The sequence below is a fragment of the Anomaloglossus baeobatrachus genome, chromosome 1, assembly GCF_048569485.1.
Source record: "Anomaloglossus baeobatrachus isolate aAnoBae1 chromosome 1, aAnoBae1.hap1, whole genome shotgun sequence".
Lineage (NCBI taxonomy): Eukaryota > Metazoa > Chordata > Amphibia > Anura > Aromobatidae > Anomaloglossus > Anomaloglossus baeobatrachus.
Window position 1 is genome coordinate 347,358,804 of NC_134353.1, and position 22,442 is coordinate 347,381,245.

The following is a 22,442-nucleotide window of genomic DNA, read 5'->3' on the forward strand; positions in this document are numbered from 1 at the left end:
TGATGGGGGGGCTATTCGTTTGTGTGACACGTTCAACAAATTGAACGTGCCGCACATACAATGGGGGCGGGTACGATCGCATACGATATCGTATGCTTAATTGCAAGGTGTAAAGCAGGCTTAAGAAAGACTACTATTAGTCCAAAAAAACTGCAGGAACAAGCAGGTGAATTGAAAATGCGACTGTTAGGATCCGGAACCATGGAAGATCACAATAGATCATTGGCAAAAAAGGTGACAAGAGCATTGGCAACTAATCTGGCCGCCATCCCCATACTAACCATCAACACTAGAAGTAGCTGAGGGGTGAACTAACATCCTATGCACCGCGAACCCAGCCGGAGAACTAGCTATCCTAAAGGAAGGAAGGATGAATAACTCTCTGCCTCAGAAACAGATCGCAAAAGGTATAGCAAGCCCCCCACATTCAAAGACTACGGTGATATAGGAAAATACAATACACAGATGGATGATAGGATTAGCAAACGTGAGGCCCCACTGACTAAATAGGAAAGGATAGGAAAGGGGCTGATGGTGGCCAGAGAAAAACCCAACAAAAACCTAAATAGTTGATGATGATAGTACAAAAAGATCCTCAGATCGCACGATCTGCAATCCGTCCTATATCAGGCGCTTTTGTCAAACTAATGAACAGAAAACAGGAACAATTACAAATTCAAGAAGCAACAAACACATGGACTTATAGGAGCAAAACTCCAAACATAACTGCAGGGAGCTTCCCAGCAAAGCAACAGAGAGGGAAGATTCTGCATGCAAATAAACTGACAATACCCACAATTATTGAAAACCCAGATAAGAACAAAAGAACAAAAACAACATAAGAAAGAACCAAGCACTTATCTGGGGTAGATGTGGTCTGGAGCAAGAGGAAAAGGCTGGTGAGCTACAGGACAATGATAACCGGCTCAGACTGCCAGGAGGCCAAGGTTTAAATAGGCAGAGAGTTAGCAATGGAAACGCCCATTGCTCCAGCACACCTGGTCTCTGTCCAAACTATTCCTGGCTACAAGAAGGAGCCTCACAACAGCAAAAGCATAACTGAGATTCACAACACGCGACTAAGTGAACGGGGTTACCCTGCGGTGATAATTAAGCAGGCTTATGAAAAAGCAATGTAAAAAAACCTAATAAATAAAAAAATGCAAACTAGTACAACATCAGATCCCTTAAATATTAAAAGATGTGTCATTCATTTCAAATACACATTCCTATTTGATCTGATCAAATCCAGTATCAGAAAAAACTGGCATCTTATTAAAAAAGATCAAGATTTAGCAAGCATAGCATCTAATGACCCCATAGCCTCCTACATAAGAAGTGTGAATTTGAGTGACCTCCAGGTAGAAAATCGTTTTGAAAATATCAGAGCAAAAACCTAGTTGGAAAAAATAGATTATACGGTAATTTGAAACGCGGCAACTGCCCTTTCTGTGTACATCACCTATTAGGAGATTCTATCGAAATCGGGAAAACAATTTTCAGGATCAACGACTTTATCTCCTGTAAACCCAAATACGTTGTGTATGCGATCCTCTGCCCCTGCCATAAGTTTTATATCGGAAAAACTATAAGACCACTATATGTTAGATTCCGAGAGCATTTTAAATCTATTACTTCAGGAGTCGGCTCTCCCCGCTTAATAAAACAAATCAGAGACTGTCATAATAGTAACCCTGATTGTTTAAAATTTGCAGGTATTTTAAGGGTTAAACTCCGTTCAATAGGAGGAGATACCCATAAACTCCTGCTTCAAAAAGAATCTTGAATAATAATGGATCTAGAAGCTCTCGGCCCCCTAGGTCTAGACGAGAAAAATTACCTAGCAGTTTGCAGATTTGCAATATAAAAAATATTTTAGAATAATTTTAACAAGTCCTTTTTTGTGTTGAATGTTTCTGGTAATGTGTATTTTACACCTGTTTTTAATTCACATAATGCCGTGGGATCCACATTTCCCTTTATAGGTGTGGCCTCCCATGGCAGTCACTACAGGACCCCCCGAAGCACACATTGTGCGAAACGGTCAGCCGCCGTCCTACCCCATTTGCCTCCCCTAACCCCCCTATGCTGTACCCGATCCACATGTAACTTAAAAAATAAAAATAAAAATAAAAACACCACGAATGAAGATACGGTGTTGCTGCCTCTTCTACCCTAGATTGGATTTGAGTATATAGACTTCTCTCTTGGATGGTGCACCCGTACACTCCATGGTCTGGTTACGATCCATGCATAGCGACGGATCAGTAGGATTAGCAGTGCCCGGTGAATCTGTTTTTATATACATATATATGTGTTTTTCCAAGAGTGGCAGTGAGACTTTAGGAGGAGGTTTGAGGGGTAGAGGGGGAGCTGGGGTGGAGCCTGGGCGGAGTCCCAAGGGGGCCTGAAAATTTTGCCAGTATGGGGCCCTGAAATTCCTAGTGGCGGCCCTGGGCACGGGATACAATTGGGCACTATGCCAGCTATCCTTAGTGACACTTTACACATATTAGGATCACTTTGCGGTCACTAACAATATGGCTCCGCACTGTGATCCTAAACTTCATCCTTCCTTATCCCTTTGGAAACCCGAAATGGGAGGGGGAGGTGACATCACACACAGGAGAGCAGATTTCACCCACATTTACTGCAGTTGTAATGTGACCTAGTTGTGCAGTAGGATTTCAGCAGCTGCTCCCCCTAGTGTTTAGGAGTGGAAAATATCAAAATTTAAAAAAATATATATATTTTGCTCAATTAAAAACAAATTATAATATTTCAACAAAACATTAAAACATTAAATTTTTTCATACTTTACAATTCTTTCAGTTATTGAAATTTTTTTTTTAACAACACCTTCCCTTTAATATGCTTGTATACAGAACTCTGTGTACAGCCAGCTTCTTTAGCAATGACCTTTTGTGGCTCACCCTCCTTGTAGAGTGTGTCAATGACTGCCTTCTGGACATCTGTCAAGTCAGCAGTCTTCCCCATGATTGTGTAGCCTACTGAACCAGACTAAGGGACCATTTTAAACGCTTGGGAACCATTTGCAGATGTTTTGTGGTAATTATTCTAATTTTCTGAGATAATGACTCTTGAGTTTTTATTGGCTGTAAGCCATAATCATCAACATTAACAGAAATAAACACTTGGAATAGATCACTCCAAGTGTAATGACTATATAATATATAGGAATAGATCTCTCTGTGTGTAATGACACTATATAATACAGTTAGGTCCAGAAATATTTGGACAGTGACACAAGTTTTGTTATTTTAGCTGTTTACAAAAACATGTTCAGAAATACAATTATATATATAATATGGGCTGAAAGTGCACACTCCCAGCTGCAATATGAGAGTTTTCACATCCAAATCGGAGAAAGGGTTTAGGAATCATAGCTCTGTAATGCATAGCCTCCTCTTTTTCAAGGGACCAAAAGTAATTGGACAAGGGACTCTAAGGGCTGCAATTAACTCTGAAGGCGTCTCCCTCGTTAACCTGTAATCAATGAAGTAGTTAAAAGGTCTGGGGTTGATTACAGGTGTGTGGTTTTGCATTTGGAAGCTGTTGCTGTGACCAGACAACATGCGGTCTAAGGAACTCTCAATTGAGGTGAAGCAGAACATCCTGAGGCTGAAAAAAAAGAAAAAAACCATCAGAGAGAAAGCAGACATGCTTGGAGTAGCAAAATCAACAGTCGGGTACATTCTGAGAAAAAAGGAATTGACTGGTGAGCTTGGGAACTCAAAAAGGCCTGGGCGTCCACGGATGACAACAGTGGTGGATGATCGCCGTATACTTTCTTTGGTGAAGAAGAACCCGTTCACAACATCAACTGAAGTCCAGAACACTCTCAGTGAAGTAGGTATATCTGTCTCTAAGTCAACAGTAAAGAGAAGACTCCATGAAAGTAAATACAAAGGGTTCACATCTAGATGCAAACCATTCATCAATTCCAAAAATAGACAGGCCAGAGTTAAATTTGCTGAAAAACACCTCATGAAGCCAGCTCAGTTCTGGAAAAGTATTCTATGGACAGATGAGACAAAGATCAACCTGTACCAGAATGATGGGAAGAAAAAAGTTTGGAGAAGAAAGGGAAAGGCACATGATCCAAGGCACACCACATCCTCTGTAAAACATGGTGGAGGCAACGTGATGGCATGGGCATGCATGGCTTTCAATGGCACTGGGTCACTTGTGTTTATTGATGACAAAACAGCAGACAAGAGTAGCAGGATGAATTCTGAAGTGTACCGGGATATACTTTCAGCCCAGATTCAGCCAAATGCCGCAAAGTTGATCGGACGGCGCTTCATAGTACAGATGGACAATGACCCCAAGCATACAGCCAAAGCTACCCAGGAGTTCATGAGTGCAAAAAAGTGGAACATTCTGCAATGGCCAAGTCAATCACCAGATCTTAACCCAATAGAGCATGCATTTCACTTGCTCAAATCCAGACTTAAGACGGAAAGACCCACAAACAAGCAAGACCTGAAGGCTGCAGCTGTAAAGGCCTGGCAAAGCATTAAGAAGGAGGAAACCCAGCGTTTGGTGATGTCCATGGGTTCCAGACATAAGGCAGTGATTGCCTCCAAAGGATTCGCAACAAAATATTGAAAATAAAAATATTTTGTTTGGGTTTGGTTTATTTGTCCAATTACTTTTGACCTCCTAAAATGTGGAGTGTTTGTAAAGAAATGTGTACAATTCCTACAATTTCAATCAGATATTTTTGTTCAAACCTTCAAATTAAACGTTACAATCTGCACTTGAATTCTGTTGTAGAGATTTCATTTCAAATCCAATGTGGTGGCATGCAGAGCCCAACTCGCGAAAATTGTGTCACTGTCCAAATATTTCTGGACCTAACTGTATATAGAAATAGAACCCTCTGTGTGTGATGACTCTATATAATATATAGGAATAGATCCCTCTGTATGTAATGACTATATAATATATAGGAAAAGATCTCTCTGTGTGTAATGACTATATAATATATAGGAATAAATCCCTCTGTGTGTAATGACAGTAATCTATATATCTAATTGCCTTATTCTGTCTGTCTGTCTGTCTGTCTGTCTCTCTTGCTCCAAAATTGTGTTCTTACGGTGACACAAAGCTGATTGGCCGCTGGGCTCGCCATGGCCCCGCCCCCCCGCACGGATTGGCCGCTCACCCACGCCCCGCCCCCTCACGCAATGCACGCTCGCTCTGGCCCCGCCCCCCGCACGCATTCCCCGAACCGACCGACACGGAGCCACGACTCCCAGGTGAGTACTGTACCCCCGGGAGCCAACATCAGCGTACGCCGCCAACCCAGCCGACACATACCCTCGCATTGCTGGGGCTGGCCGGCGTATGCTAGTGTGGGCTCCCGTGCGAGCGGGGGACGAGATACGCTGGTAACCATGGTAGCATAGTTATCAGCACATCAAGGTCTTGCAGCGGCGGAACATACACACACGCACGCACACACACACACACACACACACACACACACATCAGATCACACTCACTCTCACACACACCTCACACACACATAACATCGCATCCACACACTCACAACATCCTGGGATATCGCTTGCTTCTCGGCGGCGATACTGTGGAGTGAACTTCCAGGACCTGCCGGAGGATCACATGGCCAGAAGCATGTGGTATCTCCGGATGTTGTGAGTGTGAGCGCGTATGTGCAATATCATCAATGTGTGTGTGCGTGAGTGTATGCGATCGGGTGTGTGTGAGTGTATGCGATCGGGTGTGTGTGAGTGTATGCGATCGGGTGTGTGTGAGTGTATGCGATCGGGTGTGTGTGTGCGAACGGATCTGTGTCGGCAGAGGAGCACGGCGTGCTGGAGGAGGCTGGGAGGAGAGAGGCTGATCCTGGGGAAGGCTGAGAGAAGAGAGGCTGATGCTGGGGGAGGCTGAGGCTGGGGTAGGCTGGGAGGAGAGAGGCTGATGCTGGGGACAGAAAAGGCTGATGCTGGGAGGAGAGAGGCTGATGCTGGGAGGAGAGAGGCTGATGCTGGGAGGAGAGAGGCTGATCCTGGGAAAGGCTGGGAGGGGGAGGTTGAGAGAAGAGAGGCTGATGCTGGGGGAGGCTGAGGCTGGGGTAGGCTAGGGGGAGAGAGGCTGATTCTAGGGACAGAAAAGGCTGATGCTGGGAGGAGAGAGGCTGATGCTGGGAGGAGAGAGGCTGATGCTGGGAGCAGAGAGGCTGATGCTGCGGGCAGAGAGGGTGATGCTGCGGGCAGAGAGGCTGATGCTGGTGCAGCATGGGGGATGGAGCACGATGGGGGGTGCGCAGCATGGGGGATGGAGCACGATGGGGAGTGCGCAGCATGGCGGATGGACCATGTTTGGGAGTGGGCAGCATGGGGGATGGAGCACGTTTGGGAGTGCGCAGCATGGCGGATGGACCACGTTTGGGAGTGCGCAGCATGGCGGATGGAGCACGTTTGGGAGTGCGCAGCATGGCGGATGGAGCACGTTTGGGAGTGCGCAGCATGGCGGATGGAGCACGTTTGGGAGTGCGCAGCATGGCGGATGGACCATGTTTGGGAGTGCGCAGCATAGCGGATGGACCACGTTTGGGAGTGCGCAGCATGGCGGATGGACCACGTTTGGAGTGCGCAGCATGGCGGATGGAGCACGTTTGGGAGTGCGCAGCATGGCGGATGGAGCACGTTTGGGAGTGCGCAGCATGGCGGATGGAGCACGTTTGGGAGTGCGCAGCATGGCGGATGGAGCACGTTTGGGAGTGCGCAGCATGGCGGATGGTGCACGATGGGGAGTGCGCAGTATGGCGGATGGAGCACGTTTGGGAGTGCGCAGTATGGCGGATGGAGCACGTTGGGGAGTGCACAGCATGGCGGATGGAGCACGTATGGGAGTGAGCAGCATGGCGGATGGACCACGTTTGGGAGTGCGCAGCATGGCGGATGGAGCACGTTTGGGAGTGCGCAGCATGGCGGATGGAGCACGTTTGGGAGTGCGCAGCATGGCGGATGGAGCACGTTTTGGAGTGCGCAGCATGGCGGATGGAGCACGTTTGGGAGTGCGCAGCATGGCGGATGGAGCACGTTTGGGAGTGCGCAGCATGGCGGATGGAGCACGATGGGGGGTGCGCAGCATGGCGGATGGAGCACGTTTGGGAGTGCGCAGCATGGCGGATGGAGCACGTTTGGGAGTGCGCAGCATGGCGGATGGAGCACGATGGGGAGTGTGCAGCATGGCGGATGGAGCACGTTTGGGAGTGCGCAGCATGGCGGATGGAGCACGTTTGGGAGTGCGCAGCATGGCGGATGGAGCACGTTTGGGAGTGCGCAGCATGGGGGATGCAGCACGATGGGGAGTGTGCAGCATGGCGGATGGAGCACGTTTGGGAGTGCGCAGCATGGCGGATGGAGCACGTTTGGGAGTGCACAGCATGGCGGATGGAGCACGTTTGGGAGTGCGCAGCATGGCGGATGGAGCACGATGGGGAGTGCGCAGCATGGGGGATGGAGCACGATGGGGGGGTGTGCAGCATGGCGGACGGAGCACGATGGGAGGTGCACACCTCCCCCCAACACACACACGCGCACTGCACAACACACACACACACTGGGAACCACACACACCGCCCTACACAGACACCCACACACACAGACAACGCTGCACACACACAACACCCAACACACAAACACCGCGGCACACATAAATATACGCACATACCGCACAACACACACATTGCACAAAACATACCTCCCCCCAAAACACACCACACACACACAAACCGCGCAACACACACACACACACACAACGCTACAGACACACAGCGCTCCACAAACAACGCAACACACGCAACACACATACAACACCGCTCTCACCTCCCGCCACACCCAGACAACACCCAGAACATGTACAGCGCCCTACACAAACACTTGGTAAGTACACACAACAACATCTATATATATATAACAAAAATCATACATGAACTACACAATACGTAAATTCTAGAATACCCGATGCGTAGAATCGGGCCACCTTCTAGTATAATATATAGGAATAGATTTCTCTGTGTGTAATGACTATATAATATATAGGAATAGATCCCTCTGTGTGTAATGACTCTATATAACATATAGGAATAGATCCCTCGGTGTGTAATGTCTATATAATATTTAGGAATAGATCCCTCTGTGTGTGATGACTCTATATAACATATAGGAATAGATCCCTCTGTGTGTGATGACTCTATATAACATATAGGAATAGATCCCTCTGTGTGTGATGACTCTATATAATATATAGGAATAGATCCCTCTGTACGTAATGACTATATAATATATAGGAATAGATCTCTCTGTGTGTAATGACTCTATATAATATATGTGTTTCTCTTTTTGTATTGAATTACTGAAATAAATTACTTTTTTGAGCATATTCTAATTTATTGAGATGCACTTGTATCATTTAGATTTTTTGTATACTCATGTAATTTTTAAATGTTTTTAATGTTTGGTTCATTTGATGAGTTTTTTTCGCTCTAATAAAGATGTACTTTGTATTTCTATCTTTATGTGGTGATCCCATTTTTGTAGTACACTTTTCTTTCTTCCATTATTTACCTTGTCTCTTTGGTACTACTGGAGATCACCATAATTGATTCCTGGGATGGTGCCCTCCGGTCTGTTTTGGTTCAGGGCTCAAACCTGTCACAAGTCTCCAAACAACGAAAGACGTCCGTGACAATTTCTACATAAAGCTATTTGCTAATATTATTATTATTATTACACCTACTACATATTGGGCTAGGATTCTGAAGATGGGAATACCCTTTAAGGTTAAAGGTAGACTTAAGTCTATCGAGTTTAACAAATGATCAAACCTAACATGTTGATCCAGAGAAAGGTAAAAAAAAAACAAAAAAAACATGCGCTAGATAGTAAGCTCCACATTAAAGAAAAAAGATTCCCTCCCGACTCCACAAACATCAATCAGACTAGATTCACAGAATCAAGTGGACATAACCAGTAAAATTATATTTTTTAAGAAAGGCATCCAGGCCTCTCTTAAATTTTAGTAATGAATCAACCATTACAACATTATGTGGCAGAGAGTTCCATAGTCTCACTGCTCTTACAGTAAAGAATCTGTGTCCCTGATTATGAATTAATGTCTTTTCCTCTAACTGTAGTGGATGCCAACCAGGCCTAGGTGTAAAAAGATTATTAGAGATCTCTGTATTGTCCCCTCATATATTTGTACATTGTAATAAGATAGCCCCTAAGCTTTCATTTTTACAAACTAAATAACCCCAACTTTAATAACACATCTTGGTATTGCACTCCACCCATTCTTTTAATAACCTTGGTTGCTCTTCTCTGCACCGCCCTATGTAAGGGGACCCATTTTGACCTCCAAAGCAGATGTAATTGTGGATTATGATGAGTTATTGGACTGAAAAGGTCTCATATACTGTTCTTCACAAGGACCCTTTGATGTCTGTGCCCACCAGTGGCCTTGGCTGTCTGCAGTGAAATCAGCTGATCAGCTGTATGAATGGGGAGCCGGCCACTGCTGCATTCAATTGTTGTCATCCCTCAGAAGAGAGAAGTAATAGGTCTCTATGTGAAATCACTATGAAATAACTGGGATCGCAGCACAACTGTCATTTCTTAAGTAGTCACCATCATTTTATTTATTAATTTATTATTATTTTCATAAATCAGTAGTACAAGTAAGATAAGAAACTTTGTAATATATCTCAGAGATACCTGCTTCCTTCTCCTCGTGGACTGATCTTTCACTCTCAATTCACAGATATAATTTACACTTAGTGGCCCACAGTGCGCGGAAGCAAGATGCAGGAAATTCAATAAGAGGCGTGCACCTTTCATTGAATTTGCCGTACCTTACGACCGCTATGTGTGCTGCCAGGAATATATTCCAGTCAGTGACTGGAGTACATTTCTAGCAAAAACAAAATTGCCACTTTTTTTACGTAAGTTCTGATGAATTTGTCGGGCAGCCGTGATCATGCACCGCTCTGCCCAAGCTCTGTCCACATTCATCCTACTTGGAAAAAACACAAAACATTTGTGGAACTAAAAGTTACATAAAACTTTTGTGACATTTTAAGAATTTTAACATCAAAACTCTGTCAAGAACTCCTTGATGACTTTGAGTCCTATTGTGTACAGATTTTGCCATTACTGAGCTAGGACATGACAGTTGGTGCTCATATGCTTCTATGGAAAGAGGGAAAAGCTGGAGGCAGACACAGATATTCTACTGCAAGTTCACCTGTAGTGACAGACGATGTCACTGGTCTGTCGGTGATGTCACTTGACCTTTGACTTTGGTCCCTTTGTGATGTCATGTGACCTATAGAATGTGATCCCTTTGTGATGTCATAGAACAGTCATCAGAATGTCGCTGCAGCCTGAATATCGTCCATTTGTTTTCATCACTTAGTGGGTGAAGGCGATTTTTACTTGAGCTTAGCAAATTTTAGTGTTATATAAAATATAATACCGAATAATAGAAGGCCTGTTAGAGGAGTAGTTCCAGGAGCCATCCGAGAGCGCTCCAGAGTGGACAGGACCTTCCTCAGCCCAGAATTTCATCTATGGAGCTGAATATGGAGAGTATAAGGAAGAGAAAGAGAGAGAGCATAGAAGAGGTGCCAAAAAAAAGGAAAATAGAAACATCACAGGGTGATAAAGATGGCACGAACCAAAGCCTTTTCAAGGCTCCAAAGAGACCTGGAAGCCCGATACAGCAGAGTATCGAGAGCAAGAGGAAAAGGGGACAAGCGATGGGGGACAAAGCTGATGATGAATCCAGCGTCTCCCCCAAAGCTGAACCTGAGCTGAATATGGAGAGTTTGAGGAAGAGAAAGGGAGAAAGCATAGATGAGGTGCCAAAAAAAAGGAGAACGGAAACATCAGAGGATGAAAAAGATGGCACCAACCAAAGCCTTATCAAGGCTGCAAAAAGACCTGGAAGCCCGATACAAGAGAGTATCGAGAGCAAGAGGAAAAGGGGAGAAGCGATGGGGGACAAAGCTGATGATGGATCCAATGGGTCCCCCAAAGCTGACACTGAGCAGCTGTCAGGTGAGTACAGAAATAAGACCCCGAGAGCCAATAGCCCCAATGTAGTAATTGATGGGATTATGAACCTTTAGAATACCCCACCTATTATGATTCTTGTGCCTTTTCTCTTTGATACCTTCTAATATTGTTCTACCCCATGTTGTAATTGCTATAGGAGGCCACATTAGAATTATACAGGAATAATACATCTTATTTCTCCTCTCTCCATCAGGGACAACCCCGGCTGAATCTCCCATCATTGTGACTGGACTGGAGAGCTTCACCTTCCATAAAATCCTTGGAGAGGGCGGATTTGGTAAAGTAAGTATTAGGAATTGTGGTGACGTCTTCCTCATGTGTGATGTGGAGCAGTAATATGACCCTAGGAACATGACTGCTTCACATCTTCTCGTCACGTCTCATGGCAGGACGGGCCTTTCCTCCAGTTCTAATGCTTTGCATCCTCCAGGTCATGTTGGCCACACATAAGGCCTCCCAACAACAAGTGGCAGTGAAGATGGTGAAGAAGAGGCTCCTACTTAATATATCAAGAGACAAGATCCTGATAGAACGACAGGTCCTGGAGATGACTAGGAAGAGTCCATTCATTACTCGGGCTTTTGCCACCTTCCAGTCCCAGGTAATCCCTCCATAAGTACTGCTATACTTACCCCTCTATAGTTACCCCTATATATATCACTTGTAAGGCCACATCTGGAATATGGGATTCACTTTTGGGCTCCACATTTTAAAAATGATGTTCAGAAATTAGAGTCTGTTCAAAGGCAGCAACTAGATTATTGCAAGGAATGGACGACTCCCATATGATGAGAGGTGGAAAAGTCGGATTTGTTTAGCTTATAAAATAAGACTTCTCACAGGAGATTTCATTTATATGTATGAATACAAAAGACTGGAATATGACTTATTCCTTCCAAAGACAATACTAAGGACTAGGGGCACTCTCTGTGAGTGGAAGAAAGGTGATTATGGCAGCTAAATAGGAAAAAGATCTTTACAGTTAGAGCATTCACACTGGAATGCCAAACCACAAGAGGTAGCAATGGCTGACACTATCACAACTTTTATATCTGGACTCGATGATTTCCTTAGTGCACACAACATTGTCGTTTATAAATGATTTAGTTACAAAATGTATAATTGGTGGAGGAAGTTTGAACTACATGAACCAAGGTCTTTTTTCAACCTATGTAGCTATGTAAAAGGCCCACAATCTAACAGCCCTGAGCCTTCTATATATTCTATGAATGCCTGGCCATTTGGCCATTCAATGTTCTTCTAGGACATTACCATAGTATTACATGTATTATAACATTACCACCAGTGCCCCATATCTAGACTATACCAGTAACACCTATTATCTCCCCTGCTTTATCACAGGACTACTTATTCTACGTCATGGAATATCTCAGCAGAGGAGACCTTCTAGACATCATGTCAACCAATGCCCCATTTCCCATTTCAGCCACCAGGTAAGACAGAACATGGATATATGACTTAGATAAGACTATCTGACGGCTTTGCATTGCTAAACTAGCCCAAAAAAACACCTTTTCCAATTTCGTAAACTAAAATAAGACACAAAGACTGTGTGACATTGAATGTAAAAGGCCACAACAGCCCCGTTTATTAACAACAAACAATCAGTAACATATCTTCCATAAACATAGTAATAACTCCATAAAACTACCAGCAAAGGAGGGGGGGGGTAAGTGAAGAGTCCGGTTCTACATGATTGCAACCCCAGCTCCACCACGTGCCCTCAGCCGCACCACACCGGCTCAAGGACATCCAGCCGAGTGTGGCCCAACCAATGTCCCGCTGGAACCCAGCCAAGCAGGGACCCAAATTAACATATTCTGCTGAGACTCAGCACAACAGGGACCCACCTTAACCAACTATACCATTGCACCACCAGGGGTAACCCGTTCCTGCACTGGGTTACCCTCCGCTTTTTGTGCAATCCACCGACTTCAAATACCCCCCTCCTTTCTGCCACAGCGAGCTTGTATGATACCTTGTAAGTGCGAGTCCCGCCACCAAAGATCAACCAGGTCCTTCACCATGGCCCCCCAAGTACGCCAATATCTCGATGGCAATACCAAATGGGCTCAAATGAACTCCATTGAACCTCACAACTAACCAGATAGAGACTCCAAAACCCAGTGCCGCATCACTGCTCCGCCCCTGTGGTAGTTTTTTAAAAAACGTGCTCTGTCACCCAACTGTGCATACCTCCAGAACAAGTGAGCCACTATATCCGACCACACGAGCACAATACCCGGGCGGGAAGACAAGGGCCCAAGGCAGACAAGCTTGATGTCATGGATCAAGTCCCTGGACACCCTGGTCCAAGAACATCTCACCCATGTGCAGTACCAAAACATCCGGTGGTCCATCCAACCTACGTGATAGCACCAGTCCTCAAATACCCACTTCAGGGCCATTACCATACACTAAAGTTTCCCCTCCTCCCTGGCAACATTGAACTGCTGTCCATCAAGCCAAGCACCGGCCTGAAGGGAATTATTTAATTTTACCAACGTGCTAAAACGCCCCCACCCCAAAAGGGGGGGTTCCAAATACATAAAGTAACAGGACACACCTCCGACTTCGGGGTACAAACCAAACGACCTATATGCCACAAAGTTTGCCATACCATACATAACTAGCCAACTGAGCCCAACCAATTGTACGCACCTTAAGAGCCCCCCAGACCCCAGACCAGCAGCCACTACCGCTGCCCCACTCCAAAGATGAGACACGAACTTCTCACCCATTCTGCCACTATAATGCGGATCCAACGACACCCCCTAACTGAAAGGAAGGCAACCCTGATTTGTCCTGAAGTCCCCTTTTTCCCTGCATAAAATGCACTACACCTTAATCCCTCTTTAGTTATGCAAAGAATAACAAAGTTTATTGATGCACAAAAATACAAGTCACACAAAAGAAAAAAAATGGCCATAATATATAACCATTAAAAACACCATAAATATGGGGAAAATAACCCTTGAAATAGGACAGAGAGATGGCTAAACAGCCATAGGATATGAATAGCCTAAGCCAATGAAGGATGTATTCTATAGGCTGTATCATGCATAAGTATATCATGTATAAACATTTACCAATGATGGATTAAATCATGCATGAGAACATCAAAGAAGTCATGAATTGTTGTATTATGCCAAAAATCACAATTGTGCAAAAACCCAATAGGCTATAATGGATATTTCCTGGAAATATAAACTGATATAGTCAGTAAAATACAAATGTGACAATAACAATAGTCACTGAAAGACAGGCAGTGCTTTATGTAAAAGCACTACATGTCCCAGGAAAAGGGGGATCCCCATAAAGATAAGCCCCCATACCAGTGACTATTGTTTCAGTGATGGCATAATACAACAATTCATGACTTCTTTGATGTTCTCATGCATGATATAAGCCTACAGGATACATCCATCATTGGCTAATGTTTATACATGATATACTTATGCATGATACAGCCTATAGGATACATCCTTCATTGGCTTATTCGGGCGTCACACGGGGCGATATGTCGTGCGATCGCACCCGCCCCCGTCGTTTGTGCGCCACAGGCAATTAGTTGCCCGTGGCTCACAAAGTCGTTTAACCCCCGTCACACGTACTTATCTGCCGGACGACCTCGCTGTGGGCAGCGAACATCCACTTACTGAAGTGGGAGGGACGTTCAGCGTCACAGCGACGTCACACAGCGGCCGCCCAACAGAAGTGGAGGGGCGGAGATGACCGGGACGTAAACATCCTGCCCACCTCCTTCCTTCCGCATTGCCGGACACAGATAAGCTGTGTTCATCGTTACCGGAGTGTGATACGGAGCGATGTGTGCTGCCTCGGGAACGATGAACAAGCGGCGCAGAGAAGAATAAACGACTTTTTGAAACTGAGCAACATGTCAACGAGCAACGATAAGGTGAGTATTTTTCCTCGTTCACCGTCGCTTGTAGCTGTCACACGCTACGATATATCAAACGATGCTGGATGTGCATCACTTACGACGTGACACCGCCGACATATCGCCCAAAATATTGTCCCATGTGACGCCCGTATTAGGCTATTCATACCCTATGGCTATTTAACCATCTCTCTGTCCCATTTCAACTTTGTTATTCTTTGCACAATTAAGTACTCTGGTCCTCCTGTTTTAGGTATATGCTATAGAGCAGGGGTGGGGAACCTTTTTACTGCCGGAGGCCATTTGGAATTTCCTACTAACCTTTGGGGGCCGCACAAAATTATCAACTTGAAAAGTACCCTGGTATATTTGGTCAAACGATGAATTAACTCACCCCTAGTGTGATGGCTGGAGCTGCTTCTTTGGTGCGGCTGTGATGTTCGATGATATTGATCATCTTGTTTCTCAAAGCTGCTGGGGATATATGTCACAGGAGGGGCTGAGGCGTATACATCACAGGAGGGGCTGGGGATATATGCCACAGGAGGGGCTGAGGCGTATACATCACAGGAGGGGCTGGGGATATATGTCACAGGAGGGGCTGAGGCGTATACATCACAGGAGGGGCTGGGGCATATACATCACTAGGGGGGCATGGACAGCCCTGGCGATGGCACAGACACGACTGGGGACAATGACAACACTAGGTGGCAGCACGGACAGCACTAGCTGGCAGCACAGACAGCACTAGGTGGCAGCACAGACAGCACTAGGTGGCAGCACGGACAGCACTAGGTGGCAGCACGGACAGCACTTGGCAACACGGACAGTACTAGGTGGCAGCACAGACAGCACTAGGTGGCAGCACGGACTGCACTCGGAGGCAGCACGGCCTGCACTCGGAGGCAGCACGGCCTGCACTCGGAGGCAGCAAGGCCTGCACTCGGAGGCAGCACGGAGTGCACTTGGAGGCAGCACGGACTGCACTAGGAGGCAGCACGGACTGCACTAGGAGGCAGCACGGACTGCACTAGGAGGAAGCACGGACAGCAATAGGGAGCAGCACGGACAGCACAAGGTGGCATCACTAGGGAGACACAGACAGGACTGGGGAAGCATAGAAATCACCAGGAGGGCACGGACTGGGGGGCATAGACAGCAGTGGTGAATACAGACCACTGGAGGGTACACAGTACTGAGGGGTGGCACACAGCACTGGGGAGCATGGACAGCATACGGGGGCACAGACAGCACTGACCGTGGCATGGACAGCACTGGTGGCAGCATGGACAGCATTAGGTGGTGCGGACAGCACTGGGGGAGCACAGACATCACCCAGGGGGTACAGACAGCACTAGGGAGGCATGGACAGCAGTGAAGGGGTTACACAGCACTGAGGCGGTACACAGTGTACTAGGGGGTACATAGCACTGGGGGTACACACTGTACTAGGGGGTACACAGTACTGGGGGGTACACAGCATTAGGGGGTACACACTGTACTAGGGGTTACAGAACTGGGGGGTACACACAGCATTAAGGGGTACACGCTGTACTAGGGGGTACACAGCACTGGGGGTTCACACAGCATTAGGGGGTACACACTGTACTAGTGGGTACATAGCACTGGGGGTACACACTGCCCTAGGGGGTACACAGCACTGAGCGGGGGTAGCAGCGATGGGTTGAGCACTCACAGTTCTGGGGTGGGGGAGGAGTCACACACACAGCACAACACAGGTCCGGGAGGCTGGTAAATCTACTGCAGCTCTTCTGTGACTTTATCGCAGCGTGCTGCTTACCCCGCCCACCAGAGAACACTAGCACAGGTCGTGGTTAAGCCTAGAATGTATGGGCTGCAGTCAGGTCCTGGAAGTCAGGATCTGGATAGAGCCCATACATTCTAGCATCTACTCTCAGGTCATCAGGCAGTGGGATTTAAAGGGCCAGCAGCCGGGAAAAGCGCGGCTGCCGCCAGAGCACAGCGGTCCCCGGGAATGTGCCCGGGGGCCGCATACAAAGTCGCCACGGGCCGCATATGGCCCGCGGGCCGGAAGTTCTTCTCCCCTGCTATCGAGTAAGTGCTAGGCACAGTTAGACCCCATTGTGGGCTTCCGTGACCTCAAATTTGTATAGTCATTGTTATGAGGTATATTTTTCCTCCTTAGTTATGTTGCCGTCCCTTGAACCCCTTTGGGGCACCCAGTCCAGGCTGTCTTTACATGAAGATGATGGTTGTCAGGCTCAAATGGCTTTACGTCATTATTCGCCTCAGTTTAGTTTCATGAAATGATGGATGTTGATCATTTTCTGTTGTTTTATTTCTCATTAGATTTCTTGCTGCTGAGCTGATCTGTGGGCTGCAGTTTCTCCACTCCAGAGGCATCATACACAGGTAGGTGCAGTACGTCTTCTCTGTAGACCTGGTATATATACTCTTATACCCTCATCCTAATACCCCCTGTAGACATTTGACATCTCAGGCCCTAAAACGTTATCAGCCCGGCTAATATAATAATTGCATTATGGTATTTTTTAAACTCTTTCCAGAGACATAAAACCGGACAACATTTTACTGGACAGCACCGGTCACTTGAAGATCGCTGATTTCGGTCTTGCAGTGATAAACATCTTTGGCGATACCAAGACTTCAGGTTGGGCCGGGACTCGTTTATACATGGCTCCTGAGGTGAGGAATCATCTACATGTCCCTGAGGGATCACTGATATACAAGGCTGGACATCTCCATGTCTTCTGCTGGTTGGACAATGTTCTTATTGTATTTTTCATGTCTTTACAGATTCTTCAAAACAAGCCCTACAACACGGCAGTGGACTGGTTCTCTGCTGGTCTGGTGATATATATGATGGCTACTGGCAGACATCCATTCTATCGAGGGAAAATTGGTAGGGCCCTTAAAGCAATAATCAATGATGATCCTGTCTTCCCAAATGAAATGGACCCCCAACTCAAAGCCATCATTAACGGGGTGAGTATAAAGACACATCTCAGTAATACAGCGAATATATGTAATGAAATACACAATGGAAGATGACTGGAGACTCAATAATCATCTTCATTATATGTTCCCAGCTCTTGGATAAGTCAGCAGAAAGTCGGCAGAAATTTGTGGAGAACATCAGAGATCATCCATTCTTTATGGAGATCAACTGGACAGATATAGAGGAAGCCACAGCGTGCCCTTCATTCCAGCTACCCCCTGTAAGTAAATGACCCAGAGAAGATGGTGGCAGTAGTACATTTCTGTTGTTTCTTCTTTATGAACGCTCTCACTCTTGTATCTTCTTTCCGCAGCCACCAGTGATGACATCTGATACAATGAAAGACGTCCTGTGCTTTACTGAAGCTAACAATACACCAATAGACGAAACAGGTCAAAACCTGTTCTGTGGATTCACATTTGCCAATGAAGGATGGAAGGTCATAGAATCAATACCAAAACCTATAACATCTAATCGAAGGCCTGTAAAACCCCATCGGAGGTGAGTCAGTGTAAATGGGATGGGGATAGGGGGGGACTTTTTGAGGCTCATTTCTTCTCCTATGAATCTGTCAGCAGAGTGTAGTGTGGAAACCTCTTACTGACTGCCGCTTACATCCCTTTAGGACAGTCCCAATTCATGTGTCTTATTGCGACATAAGGATTCTTTCTAACCTATTATCTCTCCCGACAGGACATTTGGCACTATTGTGAAGGACGCCTTCCACAGGATCTGGAGGAGGATAAAACCCTGGAAGTGAACAGCCTGAGAACCGCTGTTCACCCGTTCCTATTCCACCAGCACTAGGAGTGTCCTGAGGGCCGTGACCTGCAGTGTAGCCATATCCACTCCTCTGCCCTGCCATAATCAGGGTTAGGGGTTATTGCTGCATCTGCAGTGTCTGAATACAAGGAGAAGCTGGAGACCATGAAAATCCTACCAGGAGTCACTAATATGACCGCGGACCAGCATTTCTGGATGACATGTTGCCTCGTGCCCCCAGGGAAGGGCACTTATCCTTAGGTCATGGTTCCCTAGAGGTTTCCCCCACAGGGGGTTTTTCCTCTCCTGAGTACCGATGGATAAACACAACAATGGCAACTTGTAGTCCTTTGCCCTCGGTGGAGCTCACATCACTAGTGGCAGAGAGGAACCTAAAAGGACATTTACCAGCAATAAACAAAACCATTCACCATCATGTGCTAGTAGTAGTAGCAATTTATTTTATATGTTCGTGGATAAGTATTTTACATCCCACCCCTTAAGAGCACAGGGTGCATGTAATGTGGTGATAACATGTATCCACTTTTCATTAGTACAATTTTGGGTTACATCAAACTTTTTGGTCAATTTTTAATCTGTTTTTGGAGGGGTGAAGGAAGGAAGAAATGCTTTCCTGCTGTTTAGGGTGGATTTTCATTTGGGCAAAAGAAATAAGATATAAATATTATAGTTTCAAGTGGTTACAGGTACAGAAATCCCAATTATTATAGATAAAAGTGTAAAGTGCAGGTACACGTCACGGCTGAGCTCCTGACTATCGGTTACTATTCTTGGCAACAGTTTTGAAAAATGTCTCCTATTATTGTGTTTATTCATACAAGCTCAGCCAGGGAGTAACACCTCAGTATAAACCCACCTTCACTCCTCAGATTTCCATACTATACACCCGTCGAATCCAAAGGCGACACTTCCATTGGCTACCAGGTGTATGGCTTTGGCTACTGCCCTCTGTTCAGCTTCTTCCATTAGTGTACATGTATGGACCTCTGGATCGGCCACCACCGTCTCCTGCAGGATGATCGGTCCGGTGGAGCTGCCATCCTATACAATAAAGTGCAGATGGATTTGCTTAGTATAATAAGGCATTAGATCCTGACAGTAATAAGCGGATAATCTCTTGACACTGACTTCAGCCCAGCCGAAAATACAGCCATGGCAGTCCTGGGGCCTTTGTTTCTCATCAGAGTTTCGCAATTGCATTAGATCCTAGTCTAACCATTTAGAAGCAGTTGCTAGTATAGGTAGCAGCATCCAGGGGTTAATAAAGTAGCGCTATCTTGGTATGTCGTCTATGTACCCATTGCTATACAGCAGCGAGCACAGGCATGCGCAGCACTACTATCAGACAGGTAAAGCAGCTGCTGTTTATTGATGGCGGCTCACACTTACAGTCTCAATCATTGCTCAATAGACAAATGGGAAAAAATAATAAAAAAAGATTGTGATAGATCCTGTTACTGCACAAAGTGTAAAGTGCAGCACCTCCTACCCACATTAATTCTATATAGCAGCCTGCAATGCCCTGAACATGAGGGAAGCGACATAGTGAATAAGAAGAACTATACTATATTTCTGTCACGCACAGACCAGGGGATGTCCGGCGCACGGCGCAACAGACGCACACGGACCGACTACTGTCCACTGCACCACGAAACTCACCGGGGACACTTTAACAGCAGTGGGCACAGCAGTTAGGGAGTGGGAGGATGGATACCTCCTCTACTCATCTGGCTGACCCTGCACTCTCTAGCTAGCCCTATATGGGTTATTTCACCTGCCGCCAAGCAGGATATCTAATGCCCTTGCAAAGCCCTGAGCTCACACTCACTAGTGAGATGGCCGTCGAGCAACATTAGTCCCACCGCTGCACTAAAACCACAAGAAGGGAAGGAAGACAAACAGAGAAATAAAGAAAGGTTAAACTACAACTTCTTGGCTGCAGTCAGAAACCAGGACTACAGCCTACACCGCTTCAGACAGCAACGGCTCCAGCAGCTCCTTCCACCTCAACGCTAAGTCTCAGATTGAGGATTCAGTAGAACCCGCGTCCTCTACAGGGAGGTGTGACCATATATAGGAGATAAGAGTGGTCACAAACCGTAAGTACCTGAGGAAAGGAATGAGACGCTACTGGCAATGAAAACTGACATTAACCCTTGATACACATAAAAGAAAGAAAACACATTTAACCTCCAGGGTCTCACAAGCCAAAGTGAGACTCGGAGCCCAAGCCTGGTAAATAATGGAAGAGAAAAAAGCGTACTACGAAAATGGGATCACCACATAAAGATATAAATACAAAGTAAATCTTTATTAGAGCGAAAAAAACCCCTCATCAAATGAACAAACATTAAAAACATTTAAAATTCCATGCGTATACTATACCAAAAACCTAAATGATATACAGTGGAACCTTGGTTTACGAGAACAATCCGTTCTGGGATTGTGCTTGTAAACCAAGGTACTCGTCTAGCAAAGGAAAATTTCCCATAGGAAATAATGCAAGCTCAGACAATTCGTTCCACAACTTGTTCAATGCCCCATCCTAGTCCCCTATTGTGCCATTCCACACATGCACAACCACACACAAACACATGCACACACACATACTATGCTCACCTTACCTTCCGTTCCATCACCGGCCTCATAGTTCTTGTAGTTCACTGGTACATGATGTGAATCGAATAACCACTGCGACCGATGCCGGAGCTTCCGCTGCCAGAGCACTGACGTTAGAGGCAGGAGCCGCTTGCCTCTGATTGGCCAGCACGCTGCCTTTGAGTAGCGGCTGACAGCGGAAGTTCCTCCATCGTCGCGATGGTTACCCGATACACATCCTGTATCGGCAAACTACAAGAACAATGAGGCCGGCGATGAAACGGAAGGTAGGGTGAGCATAATATGTGTGTGCGTGTTTGTGCGGACTGCAAGAGCGGGTCAGAGCGCGGTTAAAGTATGGAACCGGAAGTGTGTGCGGTGAGTATTTGCTCATACAGAAAAACTTGGTCATAAACTGAGTTACAAATTTACAGCAAGCTTTGCTCGTATAGTGAAATACTAGCACAACAAGTTACTGGTAAACCGAGGTTCCACTGTACACTGTGTGCAGAATTATTAGGCAAATGAGTATTTTGATCACTTGATAATTTTTATACATGTTGTCATACTCCAAGATGTATAGGCTTGAGAGCCAACTACCAATTAAGTAAATCAGGTGATGTGCATCTCTGTAATGAGGAGGGGTGTGGTGTAATGACATCAACACCCTATATAAGGGGTGCTTAATTATTAGGCAACTTCCTTTCCTTTGGCAAAATGTATCAAAAAGCACAAGGTGTGGCATACTCAGGGACATGGCCAAGGTAAGGAAGGCTGAAAAACCACCACCTTTAAACAAGAAACATAAGATTAAATGTCAAGACTGGGCCAAGAAATATCTTCAGACTGATTTTTCTTTTTGTTTTTGCATGTCAGAAATGTTTATTTCTAAATTCTGTGCAGTTATATTGGTTTACCTTGTGAAAATAAACAAGTGAGATGGGAATATATTTGGATTTTATTAAGTTGCCTAATAATTCTGCACAGTAATAGTTACAAGCAC

At 45.7% G+C, this 22,442-nt stretch overlaps 1 protein-coding gene across 1 annotated transcript; it reads left to right on the forward strand.

Annotated features, from left to right (window-relative positions):
• Positions 1–10,524: 10,524 nt before the first annotated feature.
• On the forward strand, positions 10,525–18,818 carry LOC142300552 (protein kinase C delta type-like). The gene is made up of 10 exons (XM_075341899.1): positions 10,525–11,117; positions 11,329–11,417; positions 11,566–11,736; positions 12,498–12,589; positions 17,389–17,451; positions 17,607–17,745; positions 17,857–18,045; positions 18,150–18,278; positions 18,372–18,559; positions 18,752–18,818. The coding sequence occupies exons 1-10, from the start codon at positions 10,628–10,630 to the stop codon at positions 18,816–18,818; spliced, it is 1,617 nt and encodes a 538-aa protein (XP_075198014.1). The 5' UTR covers positions 10,525–10,627.
• The last annotated feature ends 3,624 nt before the right edge of the window (positions 18,819–22,442 follow it).

Bases quoted from the DNA above. Each gene is read 5' to 3' on its own strand.
- LOC142300552 (XM_075341899.1), top strand. From the start codon at position 10,628: ATGGAGCTGAATATGGAGAGTATAAGGAAGAGAAAGAGAGAGAGCATA. The intron at 17,452-17,606 runs GTAGGTGCAGTA...AACTCTTTCCAG, and splicing joins TCCAGAGGCATCATACACAG to AGACATAAAACCGGACAACA. The intron at 18,279-18,371 runs GTAAGTAAATGA...TTCTTTCCGCAG, and splicing joins CTTCATTCCAGCTACCCCCT to CCACCAGTGATGACATCTGA.